The 25,054-nt window shown below is 45.8% G+C and overlaps 1 protein-coding gene across 2 annotated transcripts in view; it reads left to right on the top strand.

Moving 5' to 3' along the window:
- LOC119383737 (uncharacterized) overlaps positions 1–8,299 on the top strand; it is a 35,941-nt gene extending 27,642 nt beyond the window's left edge. For both annotated transcript variants that reach the window (XM_037652031.2, XM_037652030.2), the window contains exons 10-11: positions 3,047–3,241; positions 6,908–8,299. In XM_037652031.2, the coding sequence (XP_037507959.1) occupies positions 3,047–3,241; positions 6,908–7,156 (444 nt within the window). In that variant the 3' untranslated portion in view covers positions 7,157–8,299. The remainder of the gene's footprint in view (positions 1–3,046; positions 3,242–6,907) is intronic.
- Positions 8,300–25,054: the final 16,755 nt, after the last annotated feature.

Raw genomic sequence — 25,054 nt, 5'->3', positions numbered from 1 at the left:
CTTCTTGTTTTCATCTGTCAGTGAACTTTGTGCAGCAGTATGTTTCTGATCATGAAAGTGACTGCAGATCATTAAGTTGTCTAACTGAAACATGTTGTACCATGCATGCATTGGCTATGAAAGCACACTAATGGAAAAAAAAAATTAGGGCAGCTTGCACTAATTTGCGTACTAACTACAATTTGCCACTGTATGCTTTTTCCATTGATATGAAAGACCATTTTTACTCCCTAGCTACCTCATGATCAACTTTTGGAATACGCAGAAGAGTGTATTGATTTGCATGGAGCCACTGCTTTCGTCAATTCCGTGGCATTGTCTGTTGAGACAATTCTAGACTTGCTGTCTATGTACCTAAAATCCACCTTTGTTCAGTGGAACGACCGCGTATATATCCAAAAGCAGGGTATTTGCATTGGCTCTAGTTTAGCCCGGATCCGAGCAACGTTTTTCTGGCGCATTTGTATAGGCTTTTGGCTGACAGATTTGAAAATTTAAAAGTAATTAAAGTCTTCCGTTTCGTAATTGACTATCTCGTAGTACTCAGGAGTGCTCTGGAGAGCTTTGAAGGAGATATGAACAATGTTATGGATGTGTTCAAACACACACTTCAGCCGCTCGTTATCACCCACAAGGTGCCGCTTCAGCATTCGCTGCAGTTTCTGTACCTGAACTTGATGTTTCAGAATGACCATTTATGCTGGGCATACGAGCCACATGGTAGCAAACCCTTGTTGCCTTTTGCGTTGGACCACATGAAGTTGGTTAAAAGGTCAGTGGTGCAAATGTGTCTCGTAAACGCCTTGCAGAAGTCTTGCACACACCGCATGGAAGAAAGCTTTGACAAACAGGTACAGAGGCTGAAGGCAGCCAGATATCCCCAGCACCTGATCACTTCGGTTACTGAAAAATTGCACAAAGTGACCAAGAACCGATTGAAAGGGGGTGTAATGAGAGATGGAAGCCATGATGAGTGCAGAAGAGTGGCAGTAATTCCCTTCATGCACCACAGGGCTCACTATCTAAAAAAGATTGGTGAACGAGTAGCGGGTCAAAGCTGTTACGATGGCACCTGAGAAATTATCTCGGCTATGAGCTGTTACTTCCCCAGTGAAGAAGCCAAGAAAGGTGTGTGTAATCAACCATCGAAACAAGTTTGTGGATTGCTCGGCGGGTCTGGTGTGCAGAATTCCACTTACTTGTGGCCAAGTTTATGTAGGGCAGACTGAGCGTTGTCTTAATGTCCGTAAAGTGAGCATCGCCATAAGGTGCGCGAAGGTGCGGATGGGCAGCTTGCGGCGCACTATCGAGATTGTAGGTGTGAGCCGTTTCTTGATAACACTCTGGTGTTGTATCGGGACTCGGACATTAACTCCAGATTGATTGTCGAGGCTGCTGAGACGAAGAGAAATGATTTTACTGCAGTTAGCGGTCCTTCGATTGCTTTGACAAGCAAGGAGCTTCACTGCTTAGAATGTGCGTATGGTGCAGTCACATAGTGCATGCCTCGGCACCACATTTGCAGATGCAATCGGGGTTATGTGTATTAAATTTTTCATCACTTAGTCTTTTGCTGGTACGTACGCTCTTGACACGTGTTAGCACGAGTGGACGCTGCCCTGTAATAGTATGTCCTTTTAGATCTTTGGTTGTTTTTACGTTGTTTAGTTTTTCTGCCTTTCCTTTCCTTCCGGTGGCTACACCTATATATTGGGCGTTAGCACGCATTAAAGTCTTAGTTGGAAGTAGCGCTTGTTTTGTGTTCTTCACGCTTACAAAAGCTATGGATCAGTACCAACTAGCCCGATCTCGGTGCTTGCACTAAGTTGTGCAAGGCTGGGTAACAGAAGAGCTGGTGGGCACCTAGCTGGTCCCCGCCTGGCTACGCTTTTACCCCCTCACCTCTCTCTTTCCCACCACTTGCTATTCTATACTATACAGAACTATGCGTGCTCTCTTGTTTTTTTTATCTCTTTCTTTCTCTCTGTCTCTATCTGTATATTTCTTTCTCTGTCTTTATATCTTTTTTTTTTCTTTCTTACCTCTCTTTCCGCCTACTTTTCTCTTTCTTTCTATGTCTTTCTTTCTATTACATTCTCTATCTTTGTATCTTTTTCCTTTCCATTTTTTTCTGTCTATTTTTTTTCTTTCTCTTTCTCTCTCTCTGTAGCCGTTGTCTCACCTTTTATCTCTCTTTGTACTTGTTCTCTCCTCCTCCTCATTCTCACTTCCCTTTCCCACCTCCTTTGCTGTACTATAGTATACTGGATTTATGTGTTCATCAAGGAAATGGAAATGCATTGACGTAACAGACACCTGTCTATTGTTTTCTTGATACTTTCGATAATTCGACATTCAGTCAACTTGGACATGCTTTCCGGTCCCGTGAAATCTGAATTAATGAGCTTTTACTGTACCAGCTTCCTGCTCTCCATATGGTACTTGCGAAAAAATTTGATTCCTACTAAGCTCTGACATGTAGCTTCAAATTCAAAGTTAAAGTGCGTCACGGCTTTAGCGACCTACACAGTGATACGCATGAAATTAAAGGAGCAGAAATGCACATTTAGCAACTCTGGTGTCACTTTATCTTGTTTGCCTAGTTGAAGCTAATAGAATTAGTTCTGGCATTTGGCTAGTGCTGTATCTAATATGTCTGCACAGCATATGTGCTTATACTGCTTGGTAGTCAACCAAGTTGTTGTGAGGTTGTTGATCAGTGATGAAACAGCCTTTGCACCTGCGTTCGCTTTTTTCTGCCACACATAGCAAGCTACGCATGTTACAGAAGGGATTTACACACAGCAAACCCATGCCCTTTGAGGCACAGTTTCTCATCTGTCTACATAGGCTGTCAGTGCAGCAAGCATGCAGACATCCCCGGCCGCTTTCTCATTTGAGGAAGTCTTCAGATGTAGCCATACTCGCATCTTTTGTTCTACTTTGTGTACCTACATTTGGCACAGCCCATGTTTGTGCTAGCATTTGCATGTTTGAAAATTATTTGAAGCGTCGTGCATCCACTGACAGATCAATCACGGTGCAGGTCCGCCGCAATCGCAAGCTGCTGCGGTTTGCCGCCGCATTCGTTCACGGGTCAATGGACAAGCGTGCAGCGCACGCCTACAGTGTCGCTGCCCTGCACCCTCAGCTCTCAGAGGTCGTGCAGCGCATTGGTTGCTGTGGTCGGGATGTCGCCAGATTGTTGATATCGGAAGCTACATTGCGACTCCAAGTAAATGTGAGTATGTGTCAGTATTTTGTGTCAGTGTTGTGTGAGTATGTGTCAGATGACGAGTATGTGACAGATGATGAAGCCGTTTTGCATTAGTGTAACTCCTCCGCTTAAGGTACTGACACAAAAATTTTATCCTTGCGTTTTTTTGCTGCAGTGTGTTACTGGGGGCCTGTTAGTCATAACACGGCATATCGTTTGCTGCAGCGCACGACTGATAATTAATTACAGGCTCCTCGTTACCGACCAGTGTCAGTTTCGGTTTCAAAAACGACAAGCCTCCGGGTGCAACTGTCACCACCTAGCGGGTGCAGTGCTCGATCAAGTCAGCACACAGAACTGTGATGCACTTCCACGCGGTTCGCAAGCAGCCGCCGAGATGTAGGCTGCCGGAGCGAACGCAGCCAAAAAAAAATCGTGGCTATGACGTCATCATAACTTGTTGCAGCGTGGTCACGTGAGGGAAGTAGGGTGTCACCAAGGGTCACCTTTGAGGGTGTCGAGCGCTCATACAAACTCCAAAATTCATTTAAAATACCTTCCAAGCTATATTTGCTGTTGATATTTTGCAGATGATATACACATGTTCACGGAAATCGATCCCGCAGGCTATCTCGGCCATGAGATTTTGTGTCAGTATCCCTTTAAGATATTGTTACGTGAGTGACGAGTCGCTTTTACCGGTGAAGATACCGGCGAAGATCTTCATATGGTCGGGAAGGCGAGAAAAGTGGGGTCCTATAGGGCGGCGTCCAAGTGGCGCGGCAGTAGCGGGAGACATGACCAACGCGGTGGCACCGGAAGCAGATTGGTCTGTCGTCGGGAGTTCGCCATTCCGCTGGGTTGCGAGATCGTGGAGGAACGAATGGGTCACTTCGAGATGCATTCATGGGCATTGGTCGGGACGAGGGGCGAGAGACCGGGCAGGCGACAGGGAACCCGGGGTTGGCGAATTCTTGTCGTACGACCGCCTGAATAACGGAGACCGCGGGGGTTGGTTGCATAGTGGCATGGTCGAAAGGAGAGGGCTGGAACGACGCTGGACTTGCCGCTTCAAGTTCCCGTCGAACTATACGCGTTACACACCGCTCAAAGGGCGGTGTAGCGGCGGAATCGGAGCAGGTGGACGTGGCAGCCGTGTTTGGCAACCGAGAAAATTGAGGGTGCACACGACGGCTTTTGGCCGTTTCGAAACGGCGGCATTCTTGAATGATGCGGTCGATAGTCGAGACGTTGGTGTAGACCAGCAAATGAAAAGCGTCGTCCGCGATGCCTTTCAAAACGTGACCCACTTTGTCAGCTTCGGGCATTGCCTCGTCCACTTTCCGGCAAAGAGCAAGCACTTCTTGTATGTAGGAGACATACGACTCAGTAGGCGACTGGACACGGGTAGCGAGCTCTTGTCGTGCAGCTGCGTGGCGACCGGTCGGGTTCCCAAAGATGTCACGTAGCTTCTCCTTGAATGTGTCCCAGCTGGTGAGCTCGGTCTCATGTGTTTCGTACCAGATGCGCGGGGTTCCGTCCAAGTAGAAGAGAACATTAGCGAGCATCATGGTAGGGTCCCACCGATGAGTTTGACTGACCCGTTCATACAGGCGAAGCCAGTAGTCAACGTCGAGGCCAGGTTGCGCGGAGAATGTCCCGGGGTCGCGGGGGGTGGGGACCGCGACAAAGGTTGTCGTAGGAGCCGCAGATGGAGATGGGGACGGGTTGTCATTGGAAGCCATGGCGAGACGCTGAATGACGCGGCCACTGCGGAGCTGCGTGGTGAGGACGGGGAACGTTCCACCTCCACCAAATATGTTACGTGAGTGACGAGTCGCTTTTACAAGTCGTTATTCACACGATATATTTGCAAGAGCGGCTGCAGCGCTGACCAGACCGGCTCCGAGCTCGAGCAGCTAGCGACCTTCGTCCTCTTCGTCGGGCGCACACGCGCGTCGACCATATGAATTCCGGCAGCCTACATGTAGCAATATTAAAGCCAGCTAGAAAGTAGACCACATAATCATGAAAAGTAAAAGGTTATTCCTTTCGTGGAATAGGAAATAATGTGAATAAAAATAAAAGAAATCCAAGGCAAGTAGTCCTCCTGCGTGTGCATGCACTCATGGGCAAATTAAATGTGAACGAGAAATGGTAAAGTAGTATAGGTTTTGTCAGTAACAACTCAAGATAACCATCTTGGACCGCTAATTATGTGGTTGCCAAGGATGGCTTAGACTTCAAGTAATCATGCAAGCCAGAATCGTGCTGACATTGCGCATACTGGTGGATACAACTTGGAGAAAATGTGTATTCGTTAACCGTAACTTGTTCTTATTAGAATTGTCCGTGACTGTATATGGGAGGGGCCCACACAAATGCACGGCTCCTGCCAATCTTGCTGCCGCTTGGACCCGGAATCACCCAATCATTGGCCAGAAAAATAAATTTGCCATTCGGTGAAGATAAATTGAGCTCGTTAACCATTTGTTTGATCGTTTCCATAGGTTACGCACCACTGCTTTCTTTTATTAACCGGTTGTGTACTGCATTCAGGTGGACTTTTATTTTCACTAGGGGTGTGCTAATATTCGAGTTTCGAATCGAATAATACTTAACCGAATAATTCGATTCGATTTTCGAATAGCTAGTATTCGAAGTTTCGAATAATTCGACAGGACGAATATCTAAAACGCGACAAAGGCCAATGGTGCATCTTGGCTAGGGTGGGGTGGCTAAAACTAACGCTAACATCGGTACAGTAAGCCTTTCGTTAAAACTTTCACCAATCCCCTGGTACAAAAGCGAGCGCATGTTTATTTTAAAAGCGGTTATGTAATTTCCACGCGTAAAAAAACATGAGAAAACTGTCAAGCTCCTCACAACTTGGCCTCTGAAACGAAGGCACGGACTTTTCTTGCCTAGTTCGGTCGCGTATGCCGTAGGCGCCGTAAAACATCCCGACTTCGGCCCGCGAAACACTCGGTGATTGGATTCACATATGAAAATTTGTTCACGCTGTGCAGTCGTCACTGGCGCACCGCACAACTCGTTCAAAAACTCCTATCGTTCCGGCGCATAGTTAAAACGCTGCTGTGAACTGGCGCTCGAAGATTTTTGGGCCCCGAGTACCCATGGAGATAAAGCACAATTGCGCGACGATAGATAAAGCACAATTGAAGCCGTATTCCGCGACCATAGGGGGAAAAGCTAGCTACCCTACCTATTCTTTTAGCCGTTAGCAGGTTAGGAGTGCCCCTGCTAACTGAAGTGACGGCTTTTCTATCAACACGACTGAGCGCCCATTAAAGCAGAGGAAAAATACCCTTCCGAACAAGCGCGTAATAAAGCTGCCACCAAGCCGCAGCGTCTATGATTTTTCCTTTGTCTTGCTGTAACTGGCGGTACGCGTTTCGTGTAAATATACGCACTATTCGATATTCGATTCGATATTCGATATTTTTGGCCATTATTTGGCACTATTCGATTCGAGATGAAATTTCACTATTCGCACATCCCTAATTTTCACACTTCAAACTTCGAACTTGGTTGCTCGTCATATCAGGGGAGTGTGTGAGGATGGGGTAAATATGGTGCAATACATTTACTTGTTCTGAGCACTACGTAGCTGTAGTCAAGCTTGAGTAAAATAATATGTTGCTTTCTCTAACTGTGATTTATTTGCAGTTTTGGCAGCTCACAGGGATAGTTAAGAACAAAATCACGTGCCTGACCCCACCAACACCGCGGCAAGTCCAGTTTGATGACTTCAAACCTGAATTTGGAATCCTGAATCGCATCGCCTCGTTCCTGAAAGTGGGCGATGTCCTGGACGATGACGAGTTGCAAGACTGTGCGTCGGAATATCCCTACCTCGAGGATGCGGACACTGGTGCCTGTGGACGTGCCGTTCGCAGGAAAAGACTTGTCTTGTGATGGGCATCTTACGCACTGCACTGAAGGACATCGCTATGAATTGTGGCTCCTCTCAAAAAGTACTGTGAGAGTTCAAGCGACATAGTGGCGCTGGAAGCTGTCGTTGTCACATGTTTTCCTTTTATTTTTTGTCGCTTTCTTAGTTTGTACTTTTGAAAATGAAGAAGGAGTTCTTTTATAGTTTGCAGTCTCGTGACTGCCGTAATCGTGGGGCTAAAAGTGACCTGATGAAATGAGATTGCTCTCTTCTGCTACTCCACTTTAGTGGTTGCGGAAGAGTGAGCGAAGCGTGCACGTACACACTGCTGAGGAAGGCAGTTGCCATCTTGATGAAGACAAGTTCACATGTTGAAAAGTTGGCTCCAGTGATACCCTCTGTTCTTGGATTTCCCGTCTATTCAAGCCCTTATCTTGCACTGAACTCCGGTCTTTTTTAAAAGTAACCTGACGGTTTTATCGATCCACTTTTAATATTGTAAATATGCTGCCCATGGTTCACGTCTCGAAACAAAAAATAACAAACAGCATACAATGTCGCACTTTTTAAGCGTTTTTGAATGCGGGTGATTACCATGCCTCACCTTTATTATCTGAATGTCTCGTTTAAATCCCATTTGCACTGAAACTGCATGTGCTGAGGTGCTGAACAATACTGAGCGTAAAGAAGTAACTTATGAATGTAATTTTACATAGGTATGTCGTGCATTTCCAGCTCTGAAAGTGAAATCATTCTTTTAAATGAAAGAACAAAAACAGAAGATCAGGTACGATTAATGCCCTAGTGGTAATGGCATGTTCCACCTACCTGTTCCTACCAGCTCTTTATATCTCTACTCTCAAGTTGTTATTTTCCGCATTTCCGTTTTAAGTGCTGCAAATGCATGAAGTGGCGACATTACAAACAACCCAGCTGTCTGCCATTAAGCACGTTATATATGCCTGCGAGTGTTGAAAATGCCTCACACATGCTGTTTTTCTGCTTTGTTATTTATTCCTTCGAATTTGGAAGTGGTGCAGTAAAACCTATGTACATTGATCATACTTATTATCTCTCAGCAAAAGCACGTACTGTGTATAGTTTTCAAAGGTAACTGCAAACCCAGTAAGACTGCACTTCATGTTTGGGGCGATGTAAATAAATTATGTTTGTGAGAAAGCTTGAAAGGTGTGGTGGTGCGTTATTGCAAGAAACGCAGGAGGGAAAACTGTGATGGTACCTTCCTTTTGGGGCAGTGCAAAACATGTATACTGCAGGCATAGCCTCTTGTATACTACTTCACGGTGGACATATCTGAGCGGCCCTTTCAAAGTAGCCTGAAATTATTCCAAAGTTTGTGTGAAAGAACAGGTAAGTATTACGTTTAGTATAAGCAGACTTACTGCTTTTGAGGAGAAGGATGAACTCCTTGATATCTGGTTGTGTTCATAATATAGCCCTAAATTTTTTTTCACCTTTCATGACGTGTCACCCGTTGACGTGTCATGCTACGACAACTCTCATCTGTGTTGTAGGCGTTTCCTTTCTTCAATACAGCAGACACAACAGTTCGAAGTCACCAGCGGCTTGATTATTACGATTGAACCTCAATTTAATGAAGTGATAGGGACCTGCAAATCAGTTCGTTAAATCGGGAACTTAGTAAAACTGAGAGAATGAACGACAAATTTTGTTCGAGACGCGACAAATTTATTGCCTAATGAAAAAGCTCGTGATTTTCACGTGCACGCGCTTCATGAGCAGCGGGAGCACACAATTCTCGTAGCTGGCCAGTGAAATCAAAGCGTCCTTGGCACTCTCTTGTGCCCCAGCAAACCGTGTCAGAAGGTCAACGGCGTCCATCATCCGGTTTGGTGTGGGCATGGAAGCTTCGACTGCATCTGGTTCTTTCGCATCTTCAGACTCCTCTTGTGCGCCGGAAACAAGCTGCTCCTGTTGTGTCAGTGTCCGCGTCTGCGATCACCAGGTCGTCGAAGTTATGATCTGCGGCCGCCTCGTCATGCCAACGAAGCTCTTCCCAACAACTGGGTGATGCCTCTTCCTGCTCGTGTTGCAGGCTTGTGGAGTCGCACGTAGCCTGGCAGCACACTACCTGGCTGCGTCTAGAATGTCTGGCAGCAGACTGCCAGACATTCAGATGCCACAAATTTGGAAATACTTCTTTTAGGGGCGAAGCTCCTTAGGGTGTGGGTCGTTCCCTCCTCTGTAGTAGTATGTATGTATGTAGCCAGCTCTAGTTTAATGAATTGCTCACTAGACGGCGTTTCATGTATTTCTTAGAGCTCTAGTTTAATGAATTGCTCACTAGACGGCGTTTCATGTATTTCTTAGAGCTCTAGTTTAATGAATTGCTCACTAGACGGCGTTTCATGTATTTCTTAGAGCTCTAGTTTAATGAATTGCTCACTAGACGGCGTTTCATGTATTTCTTAGAGCTCTAGTTTAATGAATTGCTCACTAGACGGCGTTTCATGTATTTCTTAGAGCTCTAGTTTAATGAATTGCTCACTAGACGGCGTTTCATGTATTTCTTAGAGCTCTAGTTCAATGAATTGCTCACTAGACGGCGTTTCATGTATTTCTTAGAGCTCTAGTTTAATGAATTGCTCACTAGACGGCGTTTCATGTATTTCTTAGAGCTCTAGTTTAATGAATTGCTCACTAGACGGCGTTTCATGTATTTCTTAGAGCTCTAGCTTAATGAATTGCTCACTAGACGGCGTTTCATGTATTTCTTAGAGCTCTAGCTTAATGAATTGCTCACTAGACGGCGTTTCATGTATTTCTTAGAGCTCTAGTTTAATGAATTGCTCACTAGACGGCGTTTCATGTATTTCTTAGAGCTCTAGTTTAATGAATTGCTCACTAGACGGCGTTTCATGTATTTCTTAGAGCTCTAGTTTAATGAATTGCTCACTAGACGGCGTTTCATGTATTTCTTAGAGCTCTAGTTTAATGAATTGCTCACTAGACGGCGTTTCATGTATTTCTTAGAGCTCTAGTTTAATGAATTGCTCACTAGACGGCGTTTCATGTATTTCTTAGAGCTCTAGTTTAATGAATTGCTCACTAGACGGCGTTTCATGTATTTCTTAGAGCTCTAGTTTAATGAATTGCTCACTAGACGGCGTTTCATGTATTTCTTAGAGCTCTAGTTCAATGAATTGCTCACTAGACGGCGTTTCATGTATTTCTTAGAGCTCTAGTTCAATGAATTGCTCACTAGACGGCGTTTCATGTATTTCTTAGAGCTCTAGTTTAATGAATTGCTCACTAGACGGCGTTTCATGTATTTCTTAGAGCTCTAGTTTAATGAATTGCTCACTAGACGGCGTTTCATGTATTTCTTAGAGCTCTAGCTTAATGAATTGCTCACTAGACGGCGTTTCATGTATTTCTTAGAGCTCAAGCTTAATGAATTGCTCACTAGACGGCGTTTCATGTATTTCTTAGAGCTCTAGTTTAATGAATTGCTCACTAGACGGCGTTTCATGTATTTCTTAGAGCTCTAGTTTAATGAATTGCTCACTAGACGGCGTTTCATGTATTTCTTAGAGCTCTAGTTTAATGAATTGCTCACTAGACGGCGTTTCATGTATTTCTTAGAGCTCTAGTTTAATGAATTGCTCACTAGACGGCGTTTCATGTATTTCTTAGAGCTCTAGTTTAATGAATTGCTCACTAGACGGCGTTTCATGTATTTCTTAGAGCTCTAGTTTAATGAATTGCTCACTAGACGGCGTTTCATGTATTTCTTAGAGCTCTAGTTTAATGAATTGCTCACTTGACGGCGTTTCATGTATTTCTTAGAGCTCTAGTTTAATGAATTGCTCACTAGACGGCGTTTCATGTATTTCTTAGAGCTCTAGTTTAATGAATTGCTCACTAGACGGCGTTTCATGTATTTCTTAGAGCTCTAGTTTAATGAATTGCTCACTAGACGGCGTTTCATGTATTTCTTAGAGCTCTAGTTTAATGAATTGCTCACTAGACGGCGTTTCATGTATTTCTTAGAGCTCTAGTTTAATGAATTGCTCACTAGACGGCGTTTCATGTATTTCTTAGAGCTCTAGTTTAATGAATTGCTCACTAGACGGCGTTTCATGTATTTCTTAGAGCTCTAGTTTAATGAATTGCTCACTAGACGGCGTTTTCATGTATTTCTTAGAGCTCTAGTTTAATGAATTGCTCACTAGACGGCGTTTCATGTATTTCTTAGAGCTCTAGTTTAATGAATTGCTCACTAGACGGCGTTTCATGTATTTCTTAGAGCTCTAGTTTAATGAATTGCTCACTAGACGGCGTTTCATGTATTTCTTAGAGCTCTAGTTTAATGAATTGCTCACTAGACGGCGTTTCATGTATTTCTTAGAGCTCTAGTTTAATGAATTGCTCACTAGACGGGCGTTTCATGTATTTCTTAGAGCTCTAGTTTAATGAATTGCTCACTAGACGGCGTTTCATGTATTTCTTAGAGCTCTAGTTTAATGAATTGCTCACTAGACGGCGTTTCATGTATTTCTTAGAGCTCTAGTTTAATGAATTGCTCACTAGACGGCGTTTCATGTATTTCTTAGAGCTCTAGTTTAATGAATTGCTCACTAGATGGCGTTTCATGTGTATCTTAGAGTTGCTGTTTAAAGATGACAGATGGCGCTTGTATAATGCGAATGGCGCATGTCATTGGATGCCTGCGATCGTAAAAGGCGCTCGCTCTTGGCGCGCTCTCTCTTTCGCTCGGAGTCGCCGGATGGAGGCAGACAAGGCGCTAGCTCTTGGCGCGCTTTCTCTTTCGCTCGGAGTCGCCGAATGGAGGCAGACAAGGCGCTAGCTCTTGGCGCGTTTTCTCTTTCGCTCGGAGTCGCCGGATGGAGGCAGACAAGGCGCTCGCTGTTGGCGCGCTTTCTCTTCCGCTCGGAGTCGCCGGATGGAGGCAGACAAGGCGCTCGCTGTTGGCGCGCTTTCTCTTTCGCTCGGAGTCGCCGAATGGAGGCAGACAAGGGGCTCGCTCTTGGCGCGCTTTCTCTTTCGCTCGGAGTCGCCGAAAGGAGGCAGACAAGGGGCTCGCTCTTGGCGCGCTTTCTCTTTCGCTCGGAGTCGCCGAATGAAGGCAGACAAGGGGCTCGCTCTTGGCGCGCTTTCTCTTTCGCTCGGAGTCGCCGAATGGAGGCAGACAAGGGGCTCGCTCTTGGCGCGCTTTCTCTTTCGCTCGTCGCCGAATGGAGGCAGACAAGGCGCTCGCTGTTGGCGCGCTTTCTCTTCCGCTCGTCGCCGGATGGAGGCAGACAAGGCGCTCGCTGTTGGCGCGCTTTCTCTTCCGCTCGTCGACGGATGGAGGCAGACAAGGCGCTCGCTCTTGGCGCGCTTTCTCTTTCGCTCGGAGTCGCCGAATGGAGGCAGACAAGGCGCTCGCTGTTGGCGCGCTTTCTCTTCCGCTCGTCGCCGGATGGAGGCAGACAAGGCGCTCGCTCTTGGCGCGCTTTCTCTTTCGCTCGGAGTCGCCGAATGGAGGCAGACAAGGCGCTCGCTCTTGGTGCGCTTTCTCTTTCGCTCGGGAGCGGGCACTTTCCCTGAATTTCACCGATCACAAAGCGGTGATAATGAAGGGACCACGTAAACCAACAGTACAATAAAAGTTTGATGTTTAATATATACACGGTGTTTCACACTCTTTATAAGATGTACTGGGCGAATTTCACGGAAGAGTTTCACGGTTTACCTGTGATTCCCTCCGGAGCTTCACACCCCACTCATCATCATTCACCCCGTGGATATGCTGTGATTTTTTTTATGAATCCTTTTTCCTGGAATGCTTTGTTAAATCGGGTTTGGCAGTGTAGTTTGTTTCAATATTTCGGGTTCGTAAAAGCATTAAGCCTATGGGCAACTGCGGGGGGAGTCCGAATTTGTTCGTTCAATCGGGAAATTCGTAAAATCGAGTTTCAACTATATCGCTTGTCAGGCCCGTAGCTATGGGATGGGGGGGGGGCGAAATTTTGGTGACACATGGTGTTTTATCGAAAATATAATGAAAATGGGCGTTCTTGCAAGGCTTTCAGCAAGTGCCCCCCCCCCCCCCCCCCGAAAAAAATTCCTGGCTACGGGCCTGCAGCCTGTAGTAGCATCCCTGACAGGAAACCAGCCAGCACAGTCATCCTTCAAAATGAGCTTGTGTGTATATTCACATTGCTGAAACTATAATTCCAATGTTTTCAAGAAGATCGAGAAATGCGCGCGAGGCCATTAGGTGTACAGCGATTACTGGTTGGGGACAAGATGTATAACTGAAAGGGGTACACATTCTTTACAATTGCTCGTGCACATGAATTTCCACAGAACTAGTGATAATTCTGGAGGTCCTGTCGCTTTGTGACAATACGACTGAGTGCAAACAGATATTTAGGGATGCAAACAAACCCTGAACCAAGTCTTGCTATATTAGTCTCCGACCTCGCTCTTGGCAGTTGGTGTAGCGTCACGTGAAATCAAAAGTCTGCAGTTCCTTTATCTAAAACAAAAAAGCACCAACGAAAACGTATAAACTCTCACGAGATACCCATTAACTTACTTTGACGTTGTCAGTCGACTGCACATCACTTATAATGTCGTGTTACATTTCTTTCTGAGCAGCATTTCATGCGTCTCGCTACTTTTGGTACCATTAGTATTCATGCCACCACTGGATGTCCGATTTTTATTGCGATATATGGACACTCTCGGCGGATTTTTGTCGTCGCCGTCATATCCCTATATGTATGTATTGTAATGACGAAGAACGACAACGGGGCTCTGGCGCGAGAGCGGGATGCGCGAAGAAGAGAAGAACGAGGTTCAGAGTAGAACAGCCGTATGCACAGCACTTACAGTTTCACATAACTCTCGTGCCCTCAAGACATTTCGATCTTTAGTTCCGTCTCAGCTGAAGCACCTAAAACTAGTGTGGGTCCCAGGTCACTGTGGTTTAAAATTAAATGAAATGGCTGATGCTTTAGCGCGCGCATCACTAGATCTCCCAATAATCCAGGTTCTTCCAGTGGTAGAATATTTCACCGCAATCAGATACAGAAAATCGGCAATTCACACTGATAGGATGGAAACAATAACAACGTGGACGGAATACAAACATCTCAACTTCCCATGGAAGTCTCACTGGAGCAAATCTAGACAATCTGAAGTTACGATCACCAGATTTCGATGCCGTGTCCCCCCATTAAATCTATACTTACACAGAGCTGGTCTGACGATATCGCCCCTATGTCAATTCTGCGGAGAATTAGAAAATATTGCACATTTCTTTTGTCATGCCGCAGATATTCAATTATTAGATCACGACTGCTCATTACTCCGCTGTTAAAAATAGGCTTAAACTTAACTGAAGAAATTATACTAAGCTTCGGAGCCTCAGGGTTGGGATACTGCCATAGGGATGCCTTCAATGCCGTGTGTAATTTCATGCAAACCACTAAACGTGTACCATTTTAATCTTCCTTCAAAAACGCTCTTAAATAAAATGCGGTTCAATATATCTAATCTCACCAAAGTGTTCTGATCAGGTTAATACGGCTGTCTGAAATACGAGCGCAATAGCACAATTTTTGAAGTATTAATTTGATGTCTTATTTATTGTTACCATTTCTACTCTTAATTTTTTTTAACCATTTTACATTCTTCGAATAAGATTTTAAGCTTCAACTACATATTCTTGGCCCATCCCCCAGAGTGGGTACGTGCCATAGAAAAGTAGGCAAAACAAACAAACAAACAAACAGCCGGCATACAAGTTTGAACTTCAATTTCAATTTTTCCTTTAAAAACTAACCGGTTCTTGGCCAATCCCCCAGTGTGGGTATGAGCCACAGCTTCCAGGCTCTACTCTACTCTACTCTACTCTATAGTAGTAAAGCCGAACTGGCTAACCTCCCTGTCTTTCCGTTTTTCTTCTCCTCCGTGGTGTTTCGTACTGTGCCCCTCGGCTCGTTCAGCTGTCTGGTTGGGGACAAGATGTATAACTGAAAGGGGTACACATTCTTTACAATTGCTCGTGCACATGAATTTCCACAGAACTAGTGATAATTCTGGAGGTCCTGTCGCTTTGTGACAATACGACTGAGTGCAAACAGATATTTAGGGATGCAAACAAACCCTGAACCAAGTCTTGCTATATTAGTCTCCGACCTCGCTCTTGGCAGTTGGTGTAGCGTCACGTGAAATCAAAAGTCTGCAGTTCCTTTATCTAAAACAAAAAAGCACCAACGAAAACGTATAAACTCTCACGAGATACCCATTAACTTACTTTGACGTTGTCAGTCGACTGCACATCACTTATAATGTCGTGTTACATTTCTTTCTGAGCAGCATTTCATGCGTCTTGCTACTTTTGGTACCATTAGTATTCATGCCACCACTGGATGTCCGATTTTTATTGCGATATATGGACACTCTCGGCGGATTTTTGTCGTCGCCGTCATATCCCTATATGTATGTATTGTAATGACGAAGAACGACAACGGGGCTCTGGCGCGAGAGCGGGATGCGCGAAGAAGAGAAGAACGAGGTTCAGAGTAGAACAGCCGTATGCACAGCACTTACAGTTTCACATAACTCTCGTGCCCTCAAGACATTTCGATCTTTAGTTCCGTCTCAGCTGAAGCACCTAAAACTAGTGTGGGTCCCAGGTCACTGTGGTTTAAAATTAAATGAAATGGCTGATGCTTTAGCGCGCGCATCACTAGATCTCCCAATAATCCAGGTTCTTCCAGTGGTAGAATATTTCACCGCAATCAGATACAGAAAATCGGCAATTCACACTGATAGGATGGAAACAATAACAACGTGGACGGAATACAAACATCTCAACTTCCCATGGAAGTCTCACTGGAGCAAATCTAGACAATCTGAAGTTACGATCACCAGATTTCGATGCCGTGTCCCCCCATTAAATCTATACTTACACAGAGCTGGTCTGACGATATCGCCCCTATGTCAATTCTGCGGAGAATTAGAAAATATTGCACATTTCTTTTTGTCATGCCGCAGATATTCAATTATTAGATCACGACTGCTCATTACTCCGCTGTTAAAAATAGGCTTAAACTTAACTGAAGAAATTATACTAAGCTTCGGAGCCTCAGGGTTGGGATACTGCCATAGGGATGCCTTCAATGCCGTGTGTAATTTCATGCAAACCACTAAACGTGTACCATTTTAATCTTCCTTCAAAAACGCTCTTAAATAAAATGCGGTTCAATATATCTAATCTCACCAAAGTGTTCTGATCAGGTTAATACGGCTGTCTGAAATACGAGCGCAATAGCACAATTTTTGAAGTATTAATTTGATGTCTTATTTATTGTTACCATTTCTACTCTTAATTTTTTTTAACCATTTTACATTCTTCGAATAAGATTTTAAGCTTCAACTACATATTCTTGGCCCATCCCCCAGAGTGGGTACGTGCCATAGAAAAGTAGGCAAAACAAACAAACAAACAAACAGCCGGCATACAAGTTTGAACTTCAATTTCAATTTTTCCTTTAAAAACTAACCGGTTCTTGGCCAATCCCCCAGTGTGGGTATGAGCCACAGCTTCCAGGCTCTACTCTACTCTACTCTACTCTATAGTAGTAAAGCCGAACTGGCTAACCTCCCTGTCTTTCCGTTTTTCTTCTCCTCCGTGGTGTTTCGTACTGTGCCCCTCGGCTCGTTCAGCTGTCTCTGCTTCGTCGCCCGTCTGTTGAAGACTCTGCTCCTTCGGCGTTAGGTGCATCCTCCCGGGGGGTGCGGCCATAACAGGCGGTGCTGATTCAGGCAGACAGACTGATGTCTGTCTCGTCTCCCGGCCAGGCAAATGCTGCCTGGTCGGCTTGCCTTGCTCCTAATCATTTACCGATTGATGTTTTCTTGCGCAGCGGTCTGAGCAACGTTCCAGTGGCACTGGTTCCAACAAATGGGGAGTCCATTCGAATGAAGAATCCGAAAAGCATTCAGGAAGAGCTCCGGAAGGTGACTGAGCATTTCCAATTGATCACTGAGGTGCGTCAGTTTGGTGGTGGAGGTATTTTGTGCTGTTCACCGGACCAAGCCTGCGTTTCAGATCTTCTAAAGTGCACTACATTTGCCTCCCTCCCGGTGAGCTGTTTTATACCTTCTCACTTGGCCTGTGTTAAAGGTTTAGTTCGTGGGGTGGACTCGAGCCTTTCCCCGTCTGAAATTCTAGAGATGTTTTCTGTAGCAGGAGCAGTCTCAGTGTTCCGTTGCACGCGCAGCGTTGACAGCAGAAAGATCCCGACCGAGTCGGTGATAGTTACCTTTGCTGGTACAACTAGACCGACAGAAATCAAGGCGTGGCCACTGATATATCGAGTGGAAGCGCTATCTCCTCGCCCACTGCAGTGCTATAAATGCTGGCGTTATGGTCATAGTGTAAAGGGATGCAGGTCAGTAGCCCGGCGTAAACTGTGTGCAGGACAACACAACGCTGACGAATGTGCATCACAGGAAAGGTCCTGTTGTCTCTGCGGTGGTTCGCACTCAGCTGATGATGGTAACTGTCCCGCGAGGGCTCAGGAAATTCAAATAATGGAGACCATTGAACAAAAACGATGTTCTAGACGTGAAGCTCGAGCTGCCATCGCAGAGCGGTCTCGTGGGTACGCTAATGCTACGAACCGTAGTAATAATGTCACAGATTCCTCACTCTCAGAGGTAATAGCTTCTACGGTTGAAAAAACAATGACAAGGATAATGGAGAATCTTTTTGTAACGCTGACGGAATCGTTGGCTCAAATAGTGAACGCACAGATGACTCAAATCCTGATGAGTGTAAACCAACCGGAAGGAACCCCGTTACTTTCTTCAACAAAGGAGGTAAACACAGGCTCGCAAGAACCAGTTTCCTTGAAAACTAGCCGCACGAAAATAGCACCTGATGAAGAGCAGTTATATTCACCAAAACCCGGGCCATCGAACACTAGCCGTAAGATAATTCCCGTTGAACAAGAATTGGAATGGAGCTCAGATTCAAGTTCTCTTGATTCACAAATGGAGACAGAATATAGAAATATGAAACGGCGGGCATCGCCAAAAATGCAAGGTTCTCCAGTGAGTCCAAAAGGGAAGAGCAAAAAATATAAGGAAATCGCATCAAAAAACGACTTTTTGAAAGATAGCATATTGGATAAGGCAGTGAATGCTGCCGGTATCTCGTCAAAATAGGTGGATTAAAAATTTTACAGTGGAATTGCCGGTCAATTTTTTCTGCATCAACAGATTTATTTTACCTCTGCAATCAACATTCACCTGATGTTATTGTGTTACAAGAAACCTGGCTTTCGAAAGAAAGGAGCTTTCATCTAAAAAATTACCGCATATTTCGTTTAGACCGACCCTCTCGGGGTGGCGGTTTAGCAGTCTTTATTTCTCTGAAATTTGCTCATCGGGTAAGAATTACAGCTCAAGTAATGAACTTAGAAAGCGAAATTTTAGCATTATATATTTCCCTTCCGGGATGTCTTCCCTTTTCATTAGTAAATGCATATTTTCCAGCAGGTGTTCAAAATTCTAATGTTTTACATTCTGTAATTACATCTTGCAGGAAAGAAATTCTATTGGCAGGAGACTTTAATTCGCATCATATTTCATGGGGTTTCAGAACAGATACGTGTGGGAAACGTCTGTGGGATTTCGTTTCTAAGAATAATTTAACATGTATTAACCAGCGAACACCAACTTTCGCTTTTAATCGGTCTATTTCTGCGATTGATCTTACTTTATATAGTCCCAGACTCTCTATTTCTACATGGTCTACTTTGAACTCGGGTACAAGTAGTGACCACTTTCCTATATTCTTTGAGCTTGTGTTTCCCGTCACTTCACTAAACAGCAAGGCGATTACTCACATCAATTTTAATACATTTGAAAAGGTGCTACGAGTAGTTTTGTCAAACGAACAGATGAAAATGAAGAGCAAAATGCTATGAACTTCAGCGATCTGATAAAGAAATCTCTAAATAAAGCTAAATTTACAGTAAATGTTTCTAAAAGCAATTCTTCTAATCCTTGGTGGAACTCAGATTGTACACGGGATTACAGACTAAGAAAAGCTGCGTGGCGTAAACTGCTCTACAACCAATGTCCTAAAAATTGGAGGGATTATAAGTATGCGGCTGCGGTTTTTAAACGAACAGTCGCCACTGCAAAGGATTGTCATGAATAACCAACGTTCAGAGTTCCTTTCAAAGCCTGGTAATAGGAAACCCCTTTTTAATTTCCTTAAAGCCAAAAAAGTAATTCCGTCACCAATTAACATAGAATCGGTAGTCTCCACGCCAATTGAGTTGTCTAGTTTCCTGGAAAATATTGCCAAAGGTCTTGAAAGTCGCTTCACGGCTGCTTGTTCATTCCACTCACGGTCCCCTGTCAAAAGTGACGACTTTGAAGAAGTGACAGCTTCGGAACTAGCACAAGTAGTGAAGATCTTGCCCAATGCTGCGCCAGGTCCTGATGGCATAACCGCATCGGTAATAAAAATTGTACATAAAGTTTCGCCCCAGGATTTACTTGCAATAGTTAACCACTCTATTAGAAATTCATGGATCCCGCCTGAGTGGAGAATGGCGAAAATAATTCCTTTATTAAAAAAGCATGGAGCTGGTTTCACTTTAGATAACATCAGTCCTATTTCGCTCACATCTAATCTGGTAAAACTAATCGAAAGAATCTTACACATTCGGATAGAAAATTGGTTGAACGAAAACATGATTTTGAGCCCATGCCAAATTGGATTCAGGCGTGGCTACTCCATTTGGTGTGCCCATGTTGACTTAGAAAGCAGGATACAATAGCTCGTTCTAAGAAACACTTTTCCGCTTTAGTCACTCTCGATATTACAAAAGCTTATGACAGCGTAGAACACGTTAAATTAATAAATTCGCTAACGCAAGTAGATTTACCACACTACTTCGTTGCATGAGTATATTTCTTTTTAAAAAACAGAGAATTTTATTGCTCTCAATATGGTGTGTCTTCTTCAAGCTACAAACAAACTAGAGGTCTTCCGCAAGGCTCGGTACTGTCACCATTATTATTTAATATATTACTGTGTACTATCCCTGTACAACATGATGTGCAGGTGTATGTATATGCCGACGACATTGCATTTTTTGCTTCAGCTGCAGATACACATACACTGTATCAAATTCTACAAATATATATGAACACTCTGGAAACGTGGCTTGAGGGCATTAATTTATCTTTGAACATAAGGAAAAGCGCAATGGTAGTTTTCCCACTAAGTGTCCCAGTGCAAATTTCGTTACTTTACCGACAAGATGTCATCCCGTAGGTGGAATCAGTCAAGTATTTAGGGGTGATCTATACCGAAAAACTAAATTGGGATGCGCATATAGAAAATATGGCAGCTAAAGGAGCACGGGCGGTAGGGATGCTTCGTAGAGTCAGCAGTAAACGATCTGGTTTACGTCGTGATGTGCTCATTATGATTTATTGTATGTATATACGCCCGATATTGGAGTTTGGCTGCGTCTTGTTTTCTGGAGCACCTGCGTACAAACTTCGACGACTGGTTCTGCTAGAACGCGAATCATTAAGATTATGTCTTGGGCTTACTAAATTTGTCGCAAATAATATTTTGTATAAAGAAGCGCGCCTGCCTTCTCTTCTTACACAGTTCCAAATTCTAACCGTACGTACCTTCCTAAGGATATAGGCGACACCTCAGAGAAGGTCACTGTATGTTTTTATCAATGAGCCGACGTCCTTCTTTAACCAGCAGTGGTGTAGATTAAGGTGCCCACAAGTGATTGTCGCACAAAAGCTCTTGGAAAAAATACAAGTAAACCTTCGTGAGGTACTTGTACTTAACAGATCTCCTCAAACAATTAGAATAGAGTTCGACAATATATTTCCTAAAGAATGCAAACATTTACCCAATAGGTACCTGAATGCCGTTTTGGAAGACCACCTGTCACATTTGGAAACAAAAATCGTTATAGCGACTGACGCTTCAGCTTGTGAAGAAAAGGCAGGAGTGGGAATTGCATCCTCAGCTTTGGATTGGTCTTTTTCAATTCGATTACCCGACTTTACGCCTATTTATCAAGCGGAATTGCTTGCCATTGTCCCAGCCTTACGTAAATTGCCCCTATCAATAACAGAAGCTGTCATTCTGACAGATTGTTTATCTATCTGCTCTGCATTAACTGCACCTAATTTCTCGAATGCCTTAGAAGTATTTTATTCCCTTGTCCCAAGACATTATCGTCTTATTCGCTTAGTGTGGGTACCAGGGCACAAGGGTCTAACCCTCAATGAATATGCAGATGCACTTGCGGTGGCATCACATAATGGTCCCATAATCTCTATATTGCCGACGGTGGCGTTCGTGTCAGCAGCACGATTTGAAAAGTTTGCAACGTCGGATACCTTTGCCAAATCGGCTTTGGCAACATGTGAGTTTCCACACCTTAAGTATCCATGGAAAAATCGTTGGTGCTGCACTAGAAGGGAAGAAGTATCAATTACCAGGATAAGATGCCGCGTTCCCCCACTGAACTTCTACCTACACAGGTCGGGTCTGGTACAGTCACCCTTATGCCTCCACTGCAACGAGAGTGAATCTCTGCATCATTTCTTTTTAACATGCAGATTGTTCACAAATCAAAGAAAACGATTGCTAGATCAACCTCTCCGAAAGATGGGCTTAAATTTATCCCTTCCGGTGATTCTTTCCTTTGGTGCAACTGAAATGGGCTTTAGCCACAGGAACGTTTGTGCAGCCGTGTGCGAGTTTTTACGGGAAACAAAAAGAATAGAATGTTAAATTTATGCACCATTTCACTGTTTCAACGTATTGAATTTTTTTTCAACATCTGGATTGTACCAGTGAATCTAATCTTTTAAACCATTCATTCCTAAACTTATTCGTATTGTAAAACAATTTAATTTCTAAAATAAGGTACCACCTGTTTCATGGCCGATCCCCCGCGGTGGGTTGCGCCAAGTAACTGAGGACCAACCAACCAACCAACTATTGAACAGGCGTTGTCTCTATGTCTCTGTTTCTTCATCACAATGGCGCAGCCTACGACGCGAATCGAACCTTGAAGATGCAGCCACCTGCCCTCGAGGGTCGTCGGCAGCACGGGTCGCTCCATCCAGGGAACGCCGTCCACGATTCCTCGATCATGGACTCCACGACTCGACCTCTGCTGCCGCTACGCATCGAATCATCCGCGGACGGCGTCCATGCCTCTGCGGTGGTTCCAGCGTACGACCTTCCAGGAACCATGCTACCACCATCGTCTGTGAATCCGCACGGGCTCCTGTCGTCTGGGAACGTCGCATACGCTTCCCGTGACATGCACCCCGTGCCCAGGACTGTCCCAACGCGGGAGCATCCAAGGGACGCCGTTCAGGCTTCTTTCGACGTGGAAGTTGCCGTCGAACGTATTGCTACCGCCGCATACTCCGCGGATGTGAGTCCTCGCGCTTTCTGCGCCTCATCCGACAGCGCCGCGGAGCTGTTCTGTACCATCGCACACCTCCGCGACGAGATTAACGGCTGGATAGCGCGGTGCTCCGAGATGTGTCCGGCCGCTATACCTTCATTGTGCACAATGGATGCCCTTTTAGCTGAAGCTGCCTCACAAGACCAGGAAGAGACCTCATCCGAGAGCCGCAGAAAGCTCTTGAGTGCCCTCACGGAGCTCTCATACCAACTAGGCTGCTTGGCGTCGTCATGCTCCGGAGTTTCGGCTGCCGTATCACCATCACCGGCTGCCTGCGAACTGCCGGAGTTCCGCGGCTTCCAGGACGACGCCGACCATTGGGTGGCCACCGTCAACGCTCTTGGAGCTCGCCAAGCGTGGACGGACCAACGGAAATGGTGCGTGGCCGTTGACCACCTTCGGCATGCTGCCGCGGCGTGGCATAGATTCGAAGGCGTGCGGCAGCAGTCCTGGGCGGAGTGGAGCTTCAAGCTCATTGCTGCTTTTGGCCGGACACCCTCCAACTTCTATGCGACCACCGAGGCCAATCTGACCGTTACCGAGGATGGAGCTCAGGAGGGGTTCCACCTCGGGGCTGCAGCTCAGGCGTTCAACAACCTGCCCTCCAGCGGACATAGAGCTCGCGAGGCGCAGCGCCCCCCTGGTACAGCTGTGCCCTGTAGCTGCTCCACGGACAGCTTTATGGAGTGCCCTGCGGCAGCCGTCCACACTAGCCGCAAGGTGTCCTCCTTCCCAGAGGTGTCAGACTCCGCGTCGATACCTGCCCCACAACGACCATTGACACAGACCAAGACCGTCTCCGAGCCACAGCAGCCGGCGAGCCGGCCTCCAAGTTGGCCAGTGCTAGAGTGCCTGGAGGCGTCGGCCTACTGTGTGACGACTTCACCTCCCTCGCTAAACGCCGGAGACGATGCATTAGCCACCACTCTCGGTTTGGCCAAGAGCCAGGAGTCACATAATCCCCGGACGCCGCTGCAGACATTGGCCGAGTGGGATGACTCTCGCCAATTGCCAAGTGCCGTCTCAGCAAAAGAACCTGAAATTCCTGTGCCCATGCCGCCTGGGGACGATGACATCGAGAGCCTACCGGTGCAAACCATGTTTGCACCTGATTACAATGGGTTTGATCAGGATGGCTTGACCGCACGTCGCACATTGTCAAGAACCACCAGCTCGTTCGCCAGTACGATATCAACGATACCGCAAGAGCACGACGTGCCTCACAAGCCAGTACGTGAACTCTGCTCTGCAATGCCACAGATGTCTAGTGGAACACCCCGTCGCCCCTTCACGCACAGCGAACGGCGCAGACGTCCCCGCTCAGTGTGGACTGTCGTGGCACTGCAGCCCAGATTCGCTGCCTTGTCTTCCCAACTGCGACGGGATAGTCATGATCGTCTGCAACCGATGCGACAACTCCGCATCAGCCAGTACCACCTGCTAGCTCCATATTTTACAGGTGACCACATGCATTCACAGCGTGGAAGAGACCTGCAACGACCACCCCGGTACAGCCAGTGTCGTCCACCAGAATGTTTGGCAGCTCAGCAGGACAAGTCACGGCGTATACAACACCGACCACCGCGACACAGTCGATGCCGCCCGCCTGAACTACGTTTGGCACCTCATGAAACCAAGCCACTGCGTGGCCGAGATCGGCCACCTCGATCCAGCCAGTGCCGCCCACCAGAGACACTGTCGGCAGCTGCGGCCGCTCGCAGTCGTGGCGAGTGTAATGACGAAGAACGGACAACGGGGCTCTGGCGCGAGAGCAGGATGCGCGAAGAAGAGAAGAACGAGGTTCAGAATAGAACAGCCGACCTATTGAACAGGCGTTGTCTCTATGTCTCTGTTTCTTCATCACAGTATATATACATAAAAGCCACAAATAAAAATAAGTCCCGAAGCGCACGTGTGACCGGGGTTTCGAACCGGCGACCCCTCGCTCCGCAGCGCGATGCCTTCGACAATTACCATGCATCATTCGTTGTCCAAGATAACGGCAGAAAACAAACGCACGCGACTCGCCATCGGCAAAAGATGTGGAGCTCACTCAGACTCACTCATGAAATATATTATGCGGTTAGGGCTCACTCCTCAGACTCACCAAAATTTTCCTCAATCGGACTCTCTCGGACTCGGGGCTCACTGAAAATTTTCACAACCAGACTTACTCGGACTCAAGCTCACCAAAATATTACTCAACCGGACTCTATCATGACTCACGGCTCGATCTGAGTCTGAGTGAGTCGACTCATAAGTGAGTTTGCCGACCTATTCCCGCCACGGTGGTCTACTGGTGCTCGACTGCTGACCCGCAGGTCGCGGGATCGAATCCCAGCCGCGGCGGCCGCATTTTCGATGGAGGCGAAA

Source organism: Rhipicephalus sanguineus, chromosome 2 (genome assembly GCF_013339695.2).
Source record: "Rhipicephalus sanguineus isolate Rsan-2018 chromosome 2, BIME_Rsan_1.4, whole genome shotgun sequence".
Lineage (NCBI taxonomy): Eukaryota > Metazoa > Arthropoda > Arachnida > Ixodida > Ixodidae > Rhipicephalus > Rhipicephalus sanguineus.
The sequence above is the reverse complement of the archived record's forward strand: the minus strand, read 5'-3'. Positions and strand labels throughout refer to the sequence as shown.